This window comes from Hippopotamus amphibius, chromosome 3 (assembly GCF_030028045.1).
Source record: "Hippopotamus amphibius kiboko isolate mHipAmp2 chromosome 3, mHipAmp2.hap2, whole genome shotgun sequence".
Lineage (NCBI taxonomy): Eukaryota > Metazoa > Chordata > Mammalia > Artiodactyla > Hippopotamidae > Hippopotamus > Hippopotamus amphibius.
This window is the reverse complement of record NC_080188.1, coordinates 177,298,810-177,321,100: the sequence shown is the minus strand read 5'-3', so window position 1 is coordinate 177,321,100 and position 22,291 is coordinate 177,298,810. Positions and strand designations below refer to the sequence as shown.

Sequence of the window (22,291 nt, the reverse complement as noted above, 5' to 3'; positions counted from 1 at the left end):
CTTTTAAGTGTGGCCATTTGTATAAGCAATAACCGAACATTTCTTATGACTAGGGAGGACTATTTTCACAGTCTTTCATGGAAATATTTCTAGACGATTTCTGTGGCTCTTTTCCTTGAGCTCATTTGTTTGCTTTTGCTTTAGAACAGAGCATTTTAATGAGCAGTTTTATGAGCCTAACCTGCGTTCTGCAAGCTCCACATGACTGGATTCCTGTTACACATAACCTTTGCCCTATTTTCCATTAAAACACAAGACTTTCCTATAGTCAACGTTATACTAAAACCTTAGCGGAAAGAATACAACAGATACTTTGGTCTATTCAGCCCACTAAATATGTTTTCAAATTATTTGTTGTTTCCTTATTGTTTTAAAAATTACACATATTAATATTTCAATCACAAATTCCTTTCTTTTCTAAGATGCTTGTATCCTCATTGGTTTCATGCTTTTACCTAATCCAGTATTGCAACATCCCTCTGAGTAAAAACCTCATTTAGTTGTCTTTATGATCCAATGAGGCAGGTACAAAGGCATGATGAATCCCAAATCATTTTGGAAATAGGAAATTTCAAGAGAAATAAACTGCATAGTTTTGTTTTGTTTTTTTAAGAACTTTATTTATTTTTGGCTGCGTTGGGTCTTCTTTTTTTTTCCAGATGTTTATTGGTGTATAATAGCTTTACACTGTTGTGCCAGTTTCTGCTGTACAACAAAGTGAATCGGCTGTATTTATACATATATCCCCATAGCCCCTCCCTCTTGAGCCTCCCTTCCACCCTCCCTATCCCACCTCTCCAGGTCATCACCCATCATCGAGTTGATCTCCCTGTGTTATGCAGCAGCTTCCCACTAGCTAGCCATTTTACATTTGGTAGTGTACGTATGTTAATGCTACTCTCTCACTTCATCCCAGTTTCCCCTCCCCACCCCCCACCCCCCTCGTCCTCAAGTCGATTCTCTACATCTGCATCTTTATTCTTACCCTGACACTGGGTTCATCAGTACCATTTTTTTAGATTCCATATATATGCGTTAGCATACAGTATTTCTTTTTCCCACATAGTTTTATGTTTAATCTTCTATCCATATATAATTGCCAGTGCCAGAAAGTTGCTTCTTATGGCAAAGCTGGATAACCATCTGACGCACTTTGACTCCTTCTCTTTGTCTTTTAATTGAAAGGTCAAACAACTATTTTCCATTTTATACATAGTATCCCAGATATTTTTGTATAAAATGACTTTTTTCTTCTAATTTGAAAAATCCAAATTTGTTTAATTTCTCTTCTAAGTCCACTTTCAGTGTTTGCATCCGTTTTATTGATGTCTGCTAAACGTTCAAGTGCTCCCTTTCATTTGAGCAGGCTGCAGAACCCCTGGAAGGGTCTAACCACACCGAGAACAATGGAGCCATTGTTGGCTGGCACACTCAGCTCCCTTCTTGGTCATGCATTCCAGCCATGTTTGCCTTTTAAAACTATACTACGGATTTAAGGTAGTCTGTGGTTCCTTATAACACCTAGCTCTTTTTCTGCCCTGCTTACTTCAGCCAATCTGTCCTCATCTTATAATCTTGTTTACTTTTTCTTTTTAGAACAAGGAAGGCACTCTTTAAAACAGAGTGAAGTAAGTTTAGGGTAAGTGTAAGGAAATCTACTTCACATAGTGGGTTATAAACTTATGGAACTCATTAGTTCACAAAGGTGGTGCTGGCAGGAAATGTAAATGAATTCAAAAACCTCTTAGCCAAAGTTATGAATGAGAGCTGTAAATGGCTACTGAGAAAACCAGGGCTTTCCCTGATTTTTACAATTGAAGTCAGAGAGTTGCTCCCAGCCCTCCCACAGGAGGTCTCTTGAGATCTCTTGAGTGGCTGACCCTGGGTCTGGCCCATGATGGGATTTCCCGAGCATCCCGTGTCCTCTCAGCACTTGTCTTTCCTTGGTCTCAGAAAGACCCTACAGGCCTATTCTGGGATAGGCAACTTTTTTTTTTTTTTTTTTGGTAACTTTTCCTTTACTGTTCAACCATCTGTCTACCACAGTGCCAATTATGACTGTCAGAGAATGGTGACGTCTGTCCAGTGGAAACTAGCTGAGATCACATTTGGATCTTAAAACATAGATACTTTCTTTTATGTAAAGTCAGACCTTTCTTTTTCCTGGGAATTTTCAGTCATCAGACTGTAAGTAGCATTTTTACGTCACCCTGTGCTCTATCCTCGGTAGAACCTTCCATCCCCTAACCCCTTCTGCTTTTCCCAGATCTATATTGGCAGGGATTCTCAACCTAGGACACTTAAAAAATCACAGATGCTCCAGGCCTCATCCCAGACCAAGTAAACCACAAGCTCTGTGGGTGGGGCCCAGTCATGGATATTCTTCAAAATCATCCCAGGCTATTCTTGGCAGCCAAGTTGAGAGCCTGGACTGACAGTTAGCTTTAGGTTATCTCTTCCACCTGAACACCCTACTTATCCTCTCAGTGCCCTCTGAGGCATCGTTTCAGCACACTCCCCACCTCCCCAGCCCCCACCCCACCACCACCCTCCCGTGTTAAATGTTCATTAGTGATTTTGAGAAGCTCACTGCACCAGTCAAAGCGCTGGACCTTTATGCCATCTGCTTTCTCCGTCCATCTGACTGTGAACTCCTAGGAAAAGAAAACTTGCTACAAAAATGTGGTCCCTTGCAAATTTATGATACCCAACACTTAGAGGAACTTCACCTCCTTTTACTCATCTCTTTGTTGATTTACGTGGTACCTGCTCCAAATATGATCTTTCTTCACATCAGTCCCTCACTTTCCCTCTAGGCAGGCATGTCTCCTCTTTTTTGGGGAGTGTGTTGAGGCCAACCAGATGAAGCTACTCAATACCCTTATTTCATCCCCTATTCTTCTCTAACCCTTCCCTTCAGTCTTCAAGAAGAAAAATTACACTTCCATTTATTAAACACTATAGAGTACCAGCCATGTGCAATGAATTACAACACAGTGGAGAAGACCTACTAGAAAGCAATTAGCAATAATTCATAGGAAAAATATAAATTCTTAAGAAGAAGAAACATTTAACTAAGTGGTAAATGTGTAGGAGGGAGAGATCAATTCTGATGGTCATGGGAAGATTATCACACAGATGGTGACATTTGGGCCAGGTCTCAAATAATGCAAAGATTTTAGCAGTCCAGTATTAGGCAGAAAGCACTTCAAATTCGAGAGGACTGGATGGCCAAAGGCAGCAGGTTGTGATGTATATGATTTGATCTGGGAATAGTGAACAGCTGGGTATAGCAGGAATATGGCATAGAAGGTGAATCTTTCTAAGTATTTCTCCTTTACTGATACACTGAATCTCATTTGTTATTTATTTATTTATTTATTTATTTATTTATTTGGCTGTGTTGGGTCTTTTTTGCTGTGCGTGGGCTTCCTTTTTTAGTTGCGGTGAGTGGGGGCTACTCTTCGTTGTGGTGTGCAGGCTCCTCATTGCCGTGGCTTCTCTTGTTGCGGAGCACGGGCTCTAGGTGTGTGGGCTTCAGTAGTTGCAGCACATGGGCTCAATAGTTGTGGCTCACAGGCTCTAAAGCTCAGGCTCAATAGTTGTGGCACACGGGCTTAGTTGCTCCGCGGCATGTGGGATCTTCCTGGAGCAGGGATTGAACCCATGTCCCCTGTGTTGGCAGGTGGATTGTGAACCACTGCGCCACCTAGGAAGCCCCTCATTTGTTTTTTACATCATCTAAAATCTAATGTGTACAACTACCTTCTCTGGCATCTTTGGCCTTTTGTCCACTGGCTTTTTTTTTTTTTTTTTAAGAATTAAGCATAGCTTTATTTCTTATTTGAACTGAATAAATGGGTGATGGCCAGGGCAGAATGAACATTATTAGGGGAATTAAAGTAGAGGCAAGAACAAGCCAAGATATTTTAGCCTAACTTAACAGATTCAGATTAGAAAAGGCCTCCAGTATCAGAAGGAGAGTCTTATCTCTGAAATTAGAATATTCATGAGGAACAAAATCGTCATTAAGGTAAAATCAGATCCCAACTGAATATCTGTAAATCCGCAAGTTAGAAAAATCATTCATGGATGAATGAGAATTGAGTGTCATCATTTCAAGTGGATTTCTGTAAAGGATATAATTCTCTAATTCTTGTCACTTAAAGCTGTAAATGCTCCTCAAACTCCATCCCCATACTGATGGTATCTCAATAAAAGTTAAAATTATGCACACAACTGATTAACTTAATGAGACCATTTCATGCTCTCTCAAAGTCTCATTTGACACTATAACCAAAAGAGGATAAAACTTTGCACACTTAACTAGGAAAGAGAATTTATCAGGGAGCCATTCTGGAAATATCAGTCTACCTGATACCAGAATGAGTTAACAATATTGTTTAATAGTGGAACTGGAACTTAAGAATAGGATTGTTAATGTGTAGTCATTTATAAAGTTTTTAAAATGAGTATGAATTTATTTAGAATTTAAAAAGAAACATTTATTTAGAAAAATGTAATACCATGTACCTACACTGTGTCTACACTGTCCAGTGAGGTAGCCACACTAGTTACTGAACACTTGTACTATGGCTAGTCCATATTGAGATGTGCTGTAAGTGTAAAATACACACTAGATTTCAAAGACTTGGTATTAAAGAAAGAAAGAGAGAGAGAGAAGGAAGGAAGGAAGAAGAAAGAAAGGAAGGAAGAGAAAGAGAGAGGGAGAAAAGGAGGGAGGGAGGAAGGAAGGAAGGAAGGAAACTATCTAATGATGTTTATATTAATTATATGTTATATTAGTTTGCTGGGGCTGCCATAACAGAGCATCACAAACTAGGAGGCTTAAACAGTACAGATTTATTTTCTCTCAATTCTAGAAGATAGAAATACGAGCTCAGTATATCAGCAGGATTTGTTTCATCTGAGGCCTTTCTTACTGACTTGTAGATAGCCATCTTCTGTCTATCACCTTATCTTCCTTCTGTGTGTGCCTGTGTCCAAATTTTCTCTCTTTAGAAGGACACCAGTCACATTGGATTAGGGAATACCCTAAAGCTCTCATTTTAACTTAATTACCTCTTTAAAGCCCCTGTCTCCAAATGAGGTCCCATTCTGAGATACTGGGAGTTAGGACTTCAACAAAGGAATTTGGGGCAGATACAACTTAGCCCATAAACACATGTCAAAATGCTAATATTTTGGATTTTTTTTTAAATAAAACATTTTTCAAATGCATTTCACTTGTTTTGCTTGGTTTTTTTAAATGTGGCTACAGAAATGTGGCTTGCATTATATTTCTGTTGGATGATGCTATATTTTATTTCTTTGGAATGTTAAAGCACTGTATCCATCACCTGGAAAAGTAAGAAAAAGTTCTAATTCTGACTAAATTTCTCACTTTCTGTTTAATTTCACTTTTACTACTTAGTTTTACTGAGGTATTGCTAATGAGCAAAAGCAATAAGATGGTATATAAAGAGCATAAAATGAACACAAGGAAAATTAGGTCAGAGTTCTGCGTGGACCTTCCTCTCTTTATGATCTCAGGCACATCTTTTTCCCTCTCTGTGCTTTAATTTCTTCTTCCTTAGCGAATAATAATGGCTAAAATTTATTAAGGGTTTAGTATGTGCCAGGTACTCTTCTGAATTCTACTCTAGTAATTTATTTAATCCACACAACAACCCTTCGAAGGGTAATGATGGTAATAGGTACAATTGTTACTCTATTTGACAGAAAACTAAAGCACACAGAGATTAACTAACTTGCCCAAGGTCATAGAATTAGTAAATGGTAGAACCAAGTGGTCTAACTCGATCACATCCTTTATTCCTTCCTGTACTTCTCTCTCATAAGATTGTTTCGGGAATCAACTGAGATGCTTGATTTAAATGTGAATGCATTTAAAAACTATTGACTTAATTTTTTGGTCTGTTTTCCTAGAAATAATGCAGATAAAGCTATTGTTTTTCTCTTTTGATCAGCAAATCTATATATCTTCCTTGCCTGCTTGGTTTTAGAGCTAAAAGAAGTAACTGTGTCTGTGTTTTTAAAACATTATTGAACCACAACTCTTTTTTTAAAAAAAAGATTTATTTTATTATTTATTTATTATATATATTTTTTTGGCTGCATTGGGTCTTTGTTGTTGTACGTGGGCTTTCTCTAGTTGTGGTGAGCAGGAGCTACTCTTCCTTGTGGTGTGCGGGTTTCACATTGCGGAGCACGGGCTGTAGACATGCAGGCTTCAGTAGTTGTGGCATGTGGGCTCAGTAGTTGTGGCTCAGGGGCTCTAGAGCACAGGCTCAGTAGTTGTGGTACATTGGCTTAGCGGCTCCAAGACATGTGGGGTCTTCCTGGAGCAGGGCTCAAACCCCTGTCCCCTGCATTGGCCGGTGGATTCTTGACCACTGCACCACCAGGGAAGCCCAAACCACAACTCTTTAATTCAGAAATCATTGTATCTGTTTTACTTTGAAAGTGTTTATATGGATTGAGTAGACATAAACAATTGGCAGAAGGAATAATATCGTAGTACTCACTAATAATAACATTTCTAGGAATTTTGAAGCCATGATTAGAAAAAAGGGAAATTTGGGGGAAATTGTGAATACATGCATTAATACATTTTCTGAGCAACATTTACATCTCTAAAGTTACCTTGTTATTCTGTAAAGGAACAATTTGATCTGGTCATCAAAAAACATTATTTGGAATTGTAGCTTCATCAATGTTTGTTAGTGGTTGTAGTCTGACTTCTGCTCCTAAACTACTTTTAAACAGTCTAGGGGAAGAAAGTTTTTAAGAAACATCAATTTTTCTCTTATATCTCAAGTCATATTGACAAATTTTATCAACACGGCCCTCAGTACAATCTCATGTATACAAACTTTAAAATACTACAGAATTTTTCTAATAATAATTGCACCTTTTTATTAAATTTACCTTAGAATAGTTTTATTTTTATTATAAATGAAGCCATAAGTTGCTGATGTGTAGCAATCTTACCTCTCTTAACTCTTATCACTTTGTAAATAGTAGACAGAATTTGATAGCTGAAACAAACATCAGGATTAAGGTGAAGCAAAGTTTTAAGTTTGTTCAATATATGTTCCATCCTCCATATTGTTAAGCAGGCAACACACACACACACACACACACACACACACACACACACACAATTTCAGAAGAGGGATGGAGAGAAGTAACAAAAGAAAATAAACTCCAGACTCAATGCCTATAACTTCTAGTATATAGATCTTTGTCCAATCAATCTTTTTTTTTAAAGTTCTTTTTAATAAATTTCTTTATGTATTTATTTATGTATGTATTTATTTATTTATGTATTGGCTGCATTTGGTCTTTGCTGCTGTGCAGGCCTTCTCTAGTTGCAGTGAGCAGGGGCTATTCTTCCTTGCGGTGCACGGGCTTCTCATTGCAGTGGCTTCTCTTGTTGGAGAGCATGGGCTCTCTGCGCTTGGGCTTCAATAGTTGTGGCACGTGGGCTCAATAATTGTGGCTTGCAGGCTCTAGAGCATAGGCTCAGTAGTTGTGGTACATGGGCTTAGTTGCTCCGTGGCATGTGGGATCTTCCTGGACCAGAGCTCGAACGCATGTCCCCTGTATTGGCAGGCAGATTCTTAACCACTGCACCACCAGGGAAGCCCTTGTTCAGTCAATCTTATTTTCAGTATCAGCAGTTTCAGCATCTACAGCATATTTTATTTTTATCATCTTCATGAATTTCTATTTTCTGCAAACTGAAATTTTGCCTAAATTGAGACAAGCTTCTTTACATTTTAGAATATTTCTTAATTGGGAACGAGTATTTACAAAGACAGAAGTTCTGTTTTGAGCAACTTTAGAAGTACCTTTCCAATTCCAGTGTATGTGCTCTCTATTTTATGACCCAGACAGATGTGGTCCAATGCTATCACCAGAAATATTCTACCTTTGAACATTAGAAACAAGAAATTTGCAACTGTTCAACCTGGCAAATTTCTTCTGATTTTACTTTCATCTCTCATATTAACAGAAATGAATCTAAATTTTCTAAAACAGCTTTTAGATGTTTATCTGGATCATCTGGTAAGGTTGTTGGGCCCTAGAATGTCAGCAAGGTGTATTCACTAATTCATTTGTAGGGGTGGCTGAAAAAGTTATCTCAAGGCCTTTGGGAATTCTGCAGTAGAACCCCGTTGACAGCTTTATCAACAGTGTTCAGTGGATCTTGGAGAAATCTAAAACCCTTGACTATAGCTGCTTCTTTAAAGGCTTCATTTTTTTTTTCTACACTCTTGAAAGAAGTAATGATTCTACCCAAAGAGTTTTACCATTGTGAATTTTTATCTATTGCATTCTTTTTTGTTTGTTTGTTTTGTACATGTTTTTGCATGTAAAGCAAATAATACTGTATTTACACTGAACTTTTAAGATTATTTACCTCATAATATAAGGAAGAACTAAATTAAAGCCGCTGCATATGAATGCTGTTATTTCACTATGTAGTTCGTCAATTATGACCTCCCATGCTGCTTTCATTGTGCTTGAATTTTATTGCCCCATCTTCTCTAGGACTTTATTAACTTTACTATGATGCATCAGTACTCATCCATGTAAAAATTTTTGAAGAACAAAACAACAGACAGATTCTGTTTTATAATAGATATGATTTTTCTTTCATATCTTTGTTCATCTTTCAGTCTTTATACGAGACTGAAAGATGAACATTACATAGACCTTATGACCCCTTAATACCCTGATTCTAAAATGAATGAGCTTTAAGAATATCTGTTAAACAAATAGTATGATGGATGCAATAATTTCAAATTTCCCTGCAGTTATGCCTTTTTAGATGAGAAAAGTAGAATTCCTAAAGCATAGATTACTCTTGGGAGATGGTCATTTTTGTTCCTAGTCTTCATGTATTATCTTCTTACAGATGAAACCCCTAGGATTTTTCATGTGATCATAGTATTAGATTACTTAAGTGTGAAACATTTGTGATGATAGTGATGTTATAGAATTAGCAGCAGCAAAAGAATCACTCTGAATCAAAGAAGAGCCTTCATCATGACCAACATCATGAAGATTTGTTTTGTGTCTATAAGGCATTTCCCACAGGACTATATTTGGTCATCCTAGTATTTGGAAGCACATGTTTCATTTCAAAATGTTTGCAGATCACTTTTGCTGGTGGTGTGAGCATCAACCCCACCCTAATCAAGAATGGAGAAAAGGTAATATTATGTAGCAGTTAAGAGGGTATATTCTGTGATCGGAATACCTGTTTTAAATGCCCGCTCTACCACTTATTAACTAATTGACTTTAAGCAAGTGAGTTAGCTTCTCAGGCAATTCATCTATAAAATGCAAATAACAACAACAACAATAATAATAATAATAATAGCGACTTAATAAGATTACTTTAGGACTAAATAGGTTAGTATATGTAAATCAGTTTGAAAACTACCTGACATTTTACTGTCATTTAGTGAGATTTTTGTCTGATCATAACTTTCAATGTAGAAATGTTTCCATATGGTACAAGTTGATCTACCAATTTGGTTAAAGAAAAAAAGAAAAATATAGCCCATTAACTAGTATATGTAGTAATACTAGTAATAAGAATGCACGTGGTTGGGGGGGCAGGGGGTGATGGGGAAGCTGGGATGAAGTGAGAGAGTAGCATAGACATATATATATATACTACCAACTGTAAAATAGATAGCCAGTGGGAAGCTGCTGTATAACAAAGGGAGATCAACTCGAGGATGGATGATGCCTTAGGGGGCCGGGATGGGGAGGGTTGGGGGGAGTCGAGGGAGGGAGGGAATATGGGGATATGTGTATAAATACAGCTGATTGACTTTGGTGTACCTCAAAAAAAAAGAATGCATTAGTGTAGTGATAGTATCCTCTAAGAATTATCTGAGCATCATTTTAGCCCTATAACTTTCACCTTTTTATTGAGATTAACTGTGGATTTTCCATCAACCATTATGATCCCTGCCTTCAAGAAACTTTCATTTTGGTTAGGAAAATGGACATTTATATACCTCACTAAGATACAAGACAAAGGACCAGAAAGTTTAAACTGAATGTTCGGAGGGTGTTGTGTTTTAGCTGCAGCATTCAAAGATATGTTACATTCACGCTAAACAATGAAGGACGAACAGGTGGAGGTGGAAGAAAAAAGTTTTAGGCTGAGAAAACATCATGAATATCTAAGTGTTTTATTCATTTGAACTCGTTAGGACATAGGTAACAGAAATTAAATTCAAGTCTACTCAACTTTGTAAAAATAACGAAACTGTTCACTGGCTCATGTAACTGCACAATCCAGAGGTAAGGTAGAGCTGTCATGGATGGATCCAGACATCCCAATAATGTCTTTAAATATCTGCCCCTCTGCATGTGTCACCTATGCAGTTCTCTGTGTTGACTTCATTCGCTGGCAAGTTTGACCCCTCTTCACCCTGAGGCAGGCTAGCCCTCAAGCTTACATCTTAAAAAGCTTTCATCCTAACTGAAAGGGAGCTTCTCCTTCCTAATAGTTCTGACAAATGTGCTGTGATCAGCTTTGCTTGGTCACATTGCCATCTGTCATCACAGAGGCCAGGCCAGATGGGTGTACTGGGACTTGGCCCAATCAGTGCAGTCCTATCTAACCACCAGGACTGAGGAGGGGAAGAGGAGGCTTCCCACATTTATATTTGGTCTACCAACAGAGGAGGGATGACAAGACCTTGTGATAGAATGGAGAGGATGAAAATGGATTATTTTTTGACTAATCTCTCTCTTTCTCCCTTAGAGGATGCTGTGAAGTACAGTTAAATCATTAGAATGGGACCATTATAACTCCTCATCACAGCCTCCCTGATCTTCTGCTTCTCTGAATTCTTATAGCACTTATAAACTCCTCTAAACAATGCAACATTGCATCACATACTATTTTATAATCTACAGTGAGACTGTGTATTAGTGTTCTCCAGAGAAACAGAACCAATAGGATGTGTGTATTTTATATATATCTATATGTCTGTCTATATCTATCTCTGCCTGCCTATCTATCTATCCATCCATCTATCTATCTATCTATCCATCCATCCATCCATCCATCCATCCATCCATCTATCTCTATCTATCTATCTACCTACCTATCTATCTATGAGATTTTTTGTAAGGAATTGGTTCACATAATTATCAAGGCTGGCAAGTCCAAAACCTGCAGGATGAACTGGCAGCTGGAGACCCAGGAGAGCCAGTGTTCCAGTTCGAGTCTGAAGGCAGTCGGCTGAAGAGTTCTTTCTTGCTGGGGGAGGCCAATCTTTTTGTCCTGTTCAGATCTTCGACTGATTGGATAAGCCCCACCCACATCATGGAGAAGACTGCTTTACTGAGAGTCCACCAATTTAGATGCTAATCTTATTCAGAAACACTCTCACAGAAACATTCAGCATAATGTTTGTATCAAATGTCTGGGTGTTCCATGGCATAGCCAAGTTGACGAAAGATTAATCGTCATGGATTGTTTTTATGTTTACCCTTATTTTATCTGTTCCTATTTTCTGGAGGTTTTCTCTTTGGAAATACTCCAGTTCCTGTTTTGCTATTCCAAAGAAATGTTGTAGTTATTTTTTCACCAAAAAGAAAAATTGTATCAGTTGCTTCTAATTTCAGTTCTTTTTAGAAAGGGTTTTCTTTATGACAAAGTTAAATTTTAAACAAACAGATATTTTTCCAAATAGTCAATACTTGAAAAATAATTTTGGCCCTTTTGAAATTACTAATATTATCTAAAACCAAAAATGGTGGTGAGGGGAGTGGAGTTTTTTTTATATATTTACTTATTTGGCTGTGCCAACGTCTTAGTTGCAGCATGCAGGATCTAGTTGACTGCCTTTCTGGCCTCTGCAAATTAGAAGTGAAAGACTGAGAGCAGTGAAAGGTTTTTTAGTGTAACATTCTCCATAATGTGGGGCTGGAAAATTCAAAGCAGCATTACCATGGTGACAGTATTTTCATAATGACGACCTACTTCCCTAAGAAAAGTTAAATGATATTTTTTACCCTTTGTGTAAGGGAGTGGAGAATTGTATAACAATAAGATGCTTTAAAAGGGGCAAGCATTGGTTATCTAGAAAAATCACTTACTTAGAGCTATAGATTGTCTCCCAAAGTTCTCCACTGGTGAGAAGAGAGGCAGCAAACTCCTCTTTAACTCAATAGTATGTTTATGTGTGTATTATTGCTGGGGTACTTTGGATTTCTGTTATTCCACTTTTAAAGAGTTGCAGTCACCAGCCTTATTTAGATGGTTTCAGTGATCCTCAAAGACACCTATGACATAATTAAGAGCTTTAAGGAAAGGAAGGAGACAAAAACAAAACACATGAAAAATAGACATCCTGGTCAAACCCAGAGATTCTGTAGTGGATGCTTTGAGTTATGGCGGGAATTATTTCTGATTTTGCTTTCATTCTTTCACCTGTTAGAGTTTCAAGTCTTTAGGAGAAAGCTTTTAAACTAAGATTTTGTAAATCATCCTGTTTCTTCAATACTGTGCAAATAATACTAATTTTTATAAACAATTTTACATTTGTAGTGCTAAGTTGTTATTTTTGATCAGCTTGCATTAGATTTCTCAAAAGCTATTTAGAAAAAATTTACAATAGGCAGGTCTGTCCATTGTTATTTTTCAGAAGAAAGCTGGTTTTCACAATATTATTCAGATTTTGTAAACAGCATCAATGAACCTGCACATAAAAGGTTAAATGTTTGCAGACCATTCTTTTTTGCCTCAAAGATCAGAGACAAATTACTATTTTTATTTTACATATCCCCTTGATGAGGATAATGATAAACAGCTGTCACTTCAGTGCTTAGACTGCAAAGAATCCTATCGCAATCCTATAATTTAAACAAAGAAAAAATACATAGTCATACACAGTATTCATACAGAAAAGAGAATGATAGAGAATTTGCTGAAGACTGGGCTTAGAGAAAAGGGAGCATTTGCTCTCTGCAGTTAATCAGTTAAGAGAAAAATTCCATGTGTGTACATTTTCCCCATGCATCTTAGACATATTAGAAGGGCAATTACTCCTTTCCTTCTAAAATCAGAAAAGAAATTAAATTTGCATTTTGAATTCCATGACCCCGCATCCTGCCCATGGTATTATGAAAGTAGTTAAGATTTGCATGTGACTGTGTGTCTCCTAGTATTTCCAGAAAGTAAAGAGAATTTCTAATTGTTTTACTGGTTATTCTGGAACGTTCCTTTTTTTTAATGTTGAGAATTAAACCATTCAGTGTTCTCCATTCACTCCAACGCTTAGCTTATTACTTGCATCTGATTTCAAAAAGTGAAAGTCAGTGTCTTTTGCATATTTTTATATGCAAAAATTAAAGCAAGGCTAAATGTTATGAATAGTGTGAAGTGGGGAAATTTAGTGTTTCTATATGAAAATAGGAGTGGTGGTATAATTTTCCTGGTGTTTCGTATTCCTAGAGGTTCTTTTAATAAATACTGTTTATTCTACTTTTCTTTTTGCTCAACCATTTATTATTTTTAAAAATATCAGTATTTAAATGACGCTTTTTTCTTAGAAACTCTTTTTACATTTATTATTTTATCTGTTAAATTGACTTGATAGATTATGGATTTTTCCCTGTTTCATAATGCTTCTTGATTTTTTTATACCTAAAGAGAAACAGAAGTTGGTTTCACATTATATTCATCTTACATTTGTTGAACATGTTTCAGCTCTCAGAGCCTCAGCATGCTCTTAGGTTGACGGTAACAATGGTACCCACCTCCTAAGGTTGTGGTGTGGATCTTCTACGTAAAATGCTTATTAGCACAGCCCCTAGAACACAGTCAGTGCTCAGTAAATGTTCCTGGGAGAGGTAGTATGTTGATGCTGAAATGCCATCACCCCCTTTTGTTAAATACAACAGCAAAATCCCAGTATGTTTCAGATCAGAGAGACAAACTGAACTGCATTTTATCCATTATGGAGGTTTATATTGCTTTATGTAAAAGATGTTTTAGTCACAAGCTGTAGGTCATGTGTTCTCACTTGTATACATAATTTCATCATCATTTTATCACCCTCACTATGACCAAGTAGTAGTGGAGCCTAACTCATCAACTTGTGGTTTCTTTCTTCTCCAATTTTTGTAACAAATAGGCACTCTTGGAGATCCTGAAATGCACTGAGGCAGCTTCCTTGATTTAGGTAAACCCTTCAGCTCCTCCTCCTCCCCCTTTTTCTCTGGTGCATCAAGCTCTGTGCTAGGTGCTGAGAAGGGAGAGATAAATAAGACCCCAGAGTCTAATAGGGGAAGAAGCATAAAACTAGGCTGGATGTAAATAGTAAACGGTAGTACAAGACACAGATGAAGTACAGCGCGGGGAGTGGTGGAGGGTCTGAGGGCCATCGGGAGTTTGTCTAGAAGAGGTGATGGCAGAGCTTGGTTTTGAAAGATGAAAGGTCTTCACAGATGGGAGGAGAGGATTCCAGGCAAAGGGACTAGTTTGTAGAAAACATGGTAGTATAAAAAAATACATTTTTGTATTGTTGGAATTGAAAATGTCTTGTGCTCAAATTTTTCAACTGAAATTTTCATAATGTGTGTTGAGAGTCAAGTGGCTCTCTAACTCATTCCATGAATATTCAGAAAGGAAAGAAAGAAACTAACATTATGGAGCGCCCACAAGGCCCTTGGCTAGGTTACTTCATATGCATTTTCTCATTTAACTTCCATAAGTTTTCCAGAGAAGTGTATCCCCATTTTAAAGATGGGGAAGCTGAGTCTCAGTTACATTAAATAAGTGAGGTATGGCCACACAACCAGTGCTTGATAAAGCCTGAATTTGAACCTAAAGTTTTTACTTTCAAATACAATACCCTTAAAACAACACTGCAGTTACCACTAATCCTTAGAATTTGGGCTCAGCACGGAACACAGTCTGCAGTGGTTTTTATACCCTGGAAAGAAGTTTGGGAAAACGATTGGTTTTTTTCACTGCCATGGCTGATCTTCCCTCTGTCACTTTACCACTTTAGGGCCTTAGCTTTTTACCTATTTATCCCAGATCCTACTGTGCTTATATTACAAATTAATAATAAAAAAAAGGAACTACCTGATTTAATTCTTTCAGTGACCAAAGACCAAGAAAAAAGAAATGGTGTAGGGAAACAACTGTCATTTTTTAAACTTCCAGTCCTCTCTCTTGCTGTAGTAGCAGTAAACTGCTTTAGCAGTGTCCTCCAGTTGTCACCCTGAAGTATGGGGTCAGACTCTCAGGATTGGAAAGTGACTGTTGTGTTTTAGAGTGAGCACATATTATTTTAATATTTTTAAGGTGTTAGAAGAGCAACAGAAGCCTATATAAATGTTTAGAACTAATTTCTATCTTTGTTGTTGATTTTGTGGCCTACAAATATGCCTTTCACACATGCATATTGATCCAAAGTTAATGCTTATTTATAGATCCATTTAAGCAAATCGGCACAGTGCTTTGCAGAGAACTGATTGGATGATTAAAAACCTGGCAGATCAAAGTATGTACATTTCCAAAGAAAAGTACTTCATGTCCACATTGGAAGCAATAAATTATTTCCCCCTTTTATTTTTTGCATTCATAATTAAATCTTTCCAAATGCTAGAAAGTAGCCAGACCACTAACAATATTTGTATCATGTTCTGGGGCTTAGATGGTTCAACCTGACTTCAAATGGAGACCATTTGTTCTAAATTGATTTCAATGCAAAGCCAATAGGTCAGCCCTTAATGATGAAGATGCCATTCCAGCCCAGCCTCTGGTGGATAAGCCAAAATTAATTAACTCAAGTCTCACAGTATAGAAAACAGATGCTTGTCTCATGTTGCACAAATAAATGCTTTGTGTATGGATGTGTTCTGTTTTATTCAAAGAATAACAAGTTGGAAGTTAAAATTGTAAGTTTTTCACAGTGAAGCCAGCCTTTAGTAGTGTTGACAGAAGCATGAATTTATATAACAAATTCCAGCAAGTGCATGGAAAAACGAATTATCCCCTGTATCTCTCATTTTGGCTCCAGGCCAGGCCTAGGAGATTTAGTTTTAAATCTGGACGGATCCAAGTGCTGATCCATTCCAGAGCAGACCTAGGAGTTCCAGAACAACACCAAGGTTATTTCTAATCTACAGATATCCCTGGAGACCCCTCCCAGAAGTATACATCTGCATCATATGTTTGGACTCAGTTCTTTGGCCAGCTTGCAAATGGTTTAAGATTAGATTGTTCTCTAGAGGTATGTTGTTAGGTGCACTGTTTATCTGGTTATCCATCTAAACATTCATTCAGAATTACAGTACTTGCTTTTCCTCGATTGCAGCAGGCTAAAGGTAGAATAATAACTGCATAGTTCTGATCTCTTTTCAGAATTAATGGCTGTTTGATAAGATAAAGATGTTACCATCTAATAGTACAACTCCAAATTCAGTAAACAGAAGTCAATCATCTGATAATGTCTGGTATTTTTTTCTTCTGAATAAATGTGAAATAATCCATGTTTTTCTTTCCTTTCTGTTAGACTGAAAATGATGAGAATGGTCAAGCAGAAAACTTTTCCATGGACCCACAGTTGGAGAGGCAAGTGGAGACCATTCGCAACCTCGTAGACTCCTACATGTCTATTATCAACAAATGTATCCGAGACCTAATTCCAAAAACGATAATGCACCTTATGATCAATAATGTAAGTGATTATAAACTGTCTCATTTTAACTTCTAACCCACCCTAGCGTGGAAGTTGCCCACATTCTCTTCAGCTTCTTGGTGATATTTTCTGGATGGTCGAAATACCTATCATCCAGGCTTATCATTTTCCATCATGAGTGGTAAGTGACTGCCAAGTAGAAGATAAGTTAGGAAAGAAAACATAAAACTTCTAGCTACAGTACAGTGGTATTCCCTATTAGCTGTCTCCTCTAGAAGGGTGTGAATTTGCTTACAATAAAGAAAAGCAAAAATACTATAGTCAGGGTATAAAGTTGCAAAGCAAGCAATAAAACCAGATACCCTGGCTTGAGATTAAAGGCAAAAGATATTTATTCTTTTCTATATACACACACATACAGAATATGGTAATATGATTAGTTTCACTTTCTAAAAACTATGGAATGCTATCTTAACCTGGGAAGGGGCTTTTTGCCCTATCCCCTTGGATACAAAGTCAGTTACCTTTTCTTGTCTAAGGTCAAGATGATAGAGCCACAGATCTCAAAGTGCCTGCTAAACTAACCATCAGCTGATCTATACTACATAGAATCTCTCCCGTTTCATGGTTACTTTTATAGCAGTCAGGAAATGATATTTAAATTACATGGTCTGGTTTGGTCCTTTTGGTAGCTACTTTGTTAAAGTATAAATAATATCACAATTTATTTGAGAACTTATCTTTTAGATAAGGTGGGCTCTAATGAGGTATTTTATAGCAGGCTTTTCTGACTCTTGAAAAGTGAGACACCAACAATTTTATTCCTAGCTATCTTCTAAGGACCCCTTTTTATTTAGATCAATGATATATTATGAGCATTTGCTTGTAACCAATAAAAATTAGATGGTAAAGTACTGAAAAGAGCCCCACACTAGAATGCAGGAGAAACCTGGATTCTATACTTGGTTCTGCTATAGACCCTGTTAACCTAAGACAAATCCTTAACTTCTTTCTACCTGTTTCCTCCATATGTAAAATATGAATCATAGACAGAGTGCCTGGCTTAGAGATTTGTTCCCCAAGATAGTATATACGGAAGTATGATGAAAAGTATGACTGTAAGAAACTAACATGGCCACCTACTTAAGAAATTGTAAATAGTCGTTATCCATATGTAAAGATTCCTTTCAAAATTCTATGTATGACAGTCCACTTGTTGTTCATGATCTATGAGTTCCTTGACTTTAAGGAGCCCCAGTCACGTGAGCAATCTTGTTTTTTAACGCTATTTTCATACACGTTTCATTTATTCAAACAAGGTTAGTAGGATGCTTTGAAGTATCATCAGCAGGTAAGCAATGTATTGGAAATATATTGAAAACTATAAATTACATACTTAAGCTTGGTCAGTGGCCTGCTGTGCAACCTGAAGCAAATCATCTGGCCCCTCTGCGTTGAACTCAGTCACTTCTAAAACTACACTAAGAACCCTGAGCTACCCCACAGAATTGTCAGAGAACATAATAAATGTGACTATATGCCATTTTGAAAAATATAAAATACTAAACAAATAGTCTGTGTATTTTTTAAATTACCATCTTAACTTCACTTAAATGAGTTCAGGTTGTTTTGCCGTGGAATCCAGGCACTTGCTTATTTAAACATTTTCCTGATTAAGTATCATTTATCTTTTCACTGTTTTACCGAGAGTCATTAGTGCTGCCATCAGTTCAAACGCTGCTCTGCTCTGTACTATATTAAATCATCAGCACAGGAAATAGCACTTCCTGTCTATAGCTGTGAGGAGTGGCTTGACATAAATTAGTTAAAAGGGAAAAAAAAAACGATTGCAGATCTGCCCTACTTTCACCTTCTCAAGACACACACACACACACACACACACACACACACACACACACACACAAAGAAACGTGAGGGTAGTTGCTTTCACTCCTCACTGGTGTGCTCCTTTGCTTTATGAAATGGCGAAAGCCCACCCACAAGGTATTATCCATGGAAGTAAAGTTCTGCTAATTGTCTCCAGGGAGACCTCACGTAAGAGTCATCAGAAAGAAGACTTCCATTAAGACTCAATCTCCAAGGTCAAACCCTGAAGTAGAGATAAATAGAAATATGAAGAAAGCAAAAACCTTATGTAATGCTGGACTCTAATGCAGTTATGGTTATCTTTATTCGAATTTAACTTTTCATATCATTTTGCCAGAAAATAGTTTTACACATCTAGGATGACTGTTTTTCTTTGGGTATTACTTTATCCACTTTTTTTACCATATATGTAAAAATATATGGTTTTAAATATATAATATATATTTTAAATTTGTATATATATAATTACATATATGTAAAAATACAAATCCCTTTTTTAAAATGTATTCGCATTCCCATGGCATCTTATTGTACAGAATGTCTGAGCCCTTTCTGTTCATTCCAAAAGCACCCCGTTGAGTGCAAGGAACAGGAGCACAGTGAACACCCAGCACTGTATCATGCATATGTGTCGATTTTTTATTTGATTTAAAGTGAAGAGATCGTCAAGTGAGAGAATTAATCATAGGATCACAACAAGAAAACAAATACTTTGACTCCTCAATCTGAATTCCATCCACTTAACCCTGCTGCTTCTATAAATGGTTGTGGGTGAAAAAGCAAGTTGTTCCTCCTAAATGCCTAAAACTGGGTCCTCTATTTGTTGACTATCACTATGGAAAGCGGTGCTGTGGCCTTTCCTCTTTGGAATGGGAATGGCTACTCTGCCTTCTGAAAAAGAATATGTTTCAGCCAACTTTCATAAAGTTCAGAATTTGGTGGGCAGTTTCCTTTGAAAGTTTACATTAAGTGTTCTGCCACTCAAGTCTCCATATGGAATTGTTTAAGAAGTTTAAAGCCAGCAATAAATGCCTCGCCTCAGACATACTGTAAGCCTTTGTCTATTGAAATGCAGCAGCTGTTTCATTGCTTAAACATACCAGGTAACAGCAGCACAAAGAAATAGCAAGTTTATGACAGGCAGTTGTTCTGCACAGGCTACAGGCAAAGCAACAGAGTTTTGTTCTGTACTTTAAAGAAAACACACACATAACGCCCCACAGCAAGCACATTTTGATGGCCTTTTCTCTGTAGCTCACACCACCAGAAGTTCTCCATCAGAGCATTGAGAAAGTGGACCCAGCTTTATCTGAAAAGTGTTAGTGGCAAAGTGCACATAATTCTGTGTTTGAACCCATAGGATAGCCACCTGTTAGGTACTCATGATTTTGTCCAGTGTCTAAACGAAGAAATTGAGGCCCCAAGAGGTTAAGTGACTTACCCAGAGGGGTCATTTTACTTGTAGATTTAATTAGGATTTGTTTGAATATGAGAAACAGTGATTTGTATCTTCACTAGTAAGTAATTTTAAATTGTTCCTCATATTCAAACAAACCCAGCTAATATGAAATAGAATGTAAAGTTTTTATGAAACATTTTAAGAACCAAATATGAAACCTAGAGGCATTTCACACTTGGAGCCCTTGCCCCCAGACCCCTGGAGGTCGACATTAACTCTCCTTGGCCGTTGGCGCTTTGGTGGAAAATTAGTAACATGTGCCCTAGTTTCAAAACTTACTGTAACTTTAATGTGTGTGAGGTAGAGTGTTATTTTAAATGTTCATTATTCGAGGGAAAAGTACATCTTAAATACCAGAGCACTGATTTGTTTCCACGGGTCAAGAATTCTGTATCCTGCTCAAGAAACACATCCCAGCTAGGACCCAGAAGCCCCACTTTTGCTCCCCCTCCCCATCACTCCCACCAAGGGTAACACTCCTGCTTTCTTACACCATAGATTAGTTCTGCCTGTTCTTGAACTTTGGAATCATACAGTACGTACTTTTTTGTCTATCTTCTTTGCTTGACCTTTGTGAGTTAAAGGATGTTACTTTTTTTTTTAAAGAAGGAAAACTTCGTCAGTCTTTAGCAAAATGAAATCCGTGGGAAATGGAAAGCAGCCTTAAGCAGAAATGAGAGAATTGTGAGATCTCAAAGATTCACAGAGTTCTACCCAAGTCCCTCTCTAAAACTAAATAAAATTAACTTCTCAATTAAATTTTTATGTGTGTACTCATGTGAATGAGTTACCACCGTCCCATTCTGTGGCTCCTCCTGTCTCAAAACAAAGAGATTTTAAGGAAATGGTCTCTTTAGTAACTGAATTGTATGAAAAATCTATAAATGTCTCTTCTATTTTTGAAGGCTTTAAAATGGTTTTAGTAATAAAGACAAAGAAAGTTAAAGATCCAAAAATACTGCAGGTTGCTAGAGAAGGGTTAAAATAAGAAAGAGAGGAAAACATGTGGAACGTTTTTAATGACCTCACATTCCTTTACACTGAGCAGAACGACATGGTGCAGTAATGCCTATTTATCTAGCTTGTAGAGTTTGAACTGGAATGAGGTTTTGTGTGTGAGAATTTTTTGGTGAACCACACAAAGATGTATAGGTTATAAGGTGTTATAATTAAAGGCATAAATATTATTGCAGATCTCACATTCACGTATAATTAATGTCGTTCTGTGAGGTATTTTCTAAATGCTATCATCTAAAAGGGATCCACTTGCCCTCCAATTGTGCAGAATTCTTGATTTAAATATTTATACCATTGACATACAAATTGCTCAGAAAGTCCCTGAAGGGTCTGGAAACTCCCCGAAGTTCCCCTACCTTTGTTCCAGTTGTAGCATTACAAAGCGAGACTAGCGGGAGGAGAAGTCTTTCTAGACATTTTCTTAAGTGCAAAATAAAACGTTAACTTATGCTTTATGTTGAACTATGTCACCTGATGCCGGCACTATTGCACTAGCTTCCTGCCTCTACATACCTACTGCCAAGTTTGACTAGATACTGTAAAGAAAAAAATAGCTTCTGTTGATGGAGCACTGACTAAATGCTAGCATCATGCAGGGCAATGTATATTCACTCTTTCCCCCGAATCCTTGCACCAACTCTTTTTTTTTTTTTTTTCTTGCACTAACTCTTGAGGCAGCTCCTAACATTAACCTCATCGTACACATCAGGCATCTGAAACTCAAAGTTATTTGTCCAAGAACAGTAAGTGCTAGAGCTAGGACTCAGATTTCAGAGCTGTCTGATGCCAAGGACTGTGCCCTTAACCACTGTGCTATAGTGCCATTTTCTCTCATGCTGAAATTGTTCATATTATTTCACAACATTGCCAAATCAGCTGGAGAGTAGGCAAGTTTTAGTGCGTAACATTTTGATGTGGAAGGGTTGATTCAAGGCAGATCTTTGATCAGACTGCTGAAGCAGGCTCTTATTATTTTATCTCATGGTTTGTTTGACAGTTGCTTCTTAATTCAGATCTGCTTTAAATCTATTCTTGGAAGGATCTGCTTTTAAATTGTGTTTAATAGATTCTAAGTGATACTCCAGGAAGATGTAAAGCTTCAAAAGAGCTTAACCCAACTGATGGTCTATGCCAGGAAACTTGTCTGGTTTTAAGTTTGGAGTTGCACCATCTCTCCAAGTGGATACACACACCTCACAGTGGAAGATTT

General features: G+C 37.3%; 1 protein-coding gene across 5 annotated transcripts in view; it reads left to right on the top strand.

Moving 5' to 3' along the window:
* Positions 1-22,291, top strand: part of DNM3 (dynamin 3) — a 552,008-nt gene that overhangs the window by 497,820 nt on the left and 31,897 nt on the right. For all 5 annotated transcript variants that reach the window (XM_057725664.1, XM_057725665.1, XM_057725667.1 and 2 more), the window contains one exon: positions 16,593-16,757. In XM_057725664.1, the coding sequence (XP_057581647.1) occupies positions 16,593-16,757 (165 nt within the window). The remainder of the gene's footprint in view (positions 1-16,592; positions 16,758-22,291) is intronic.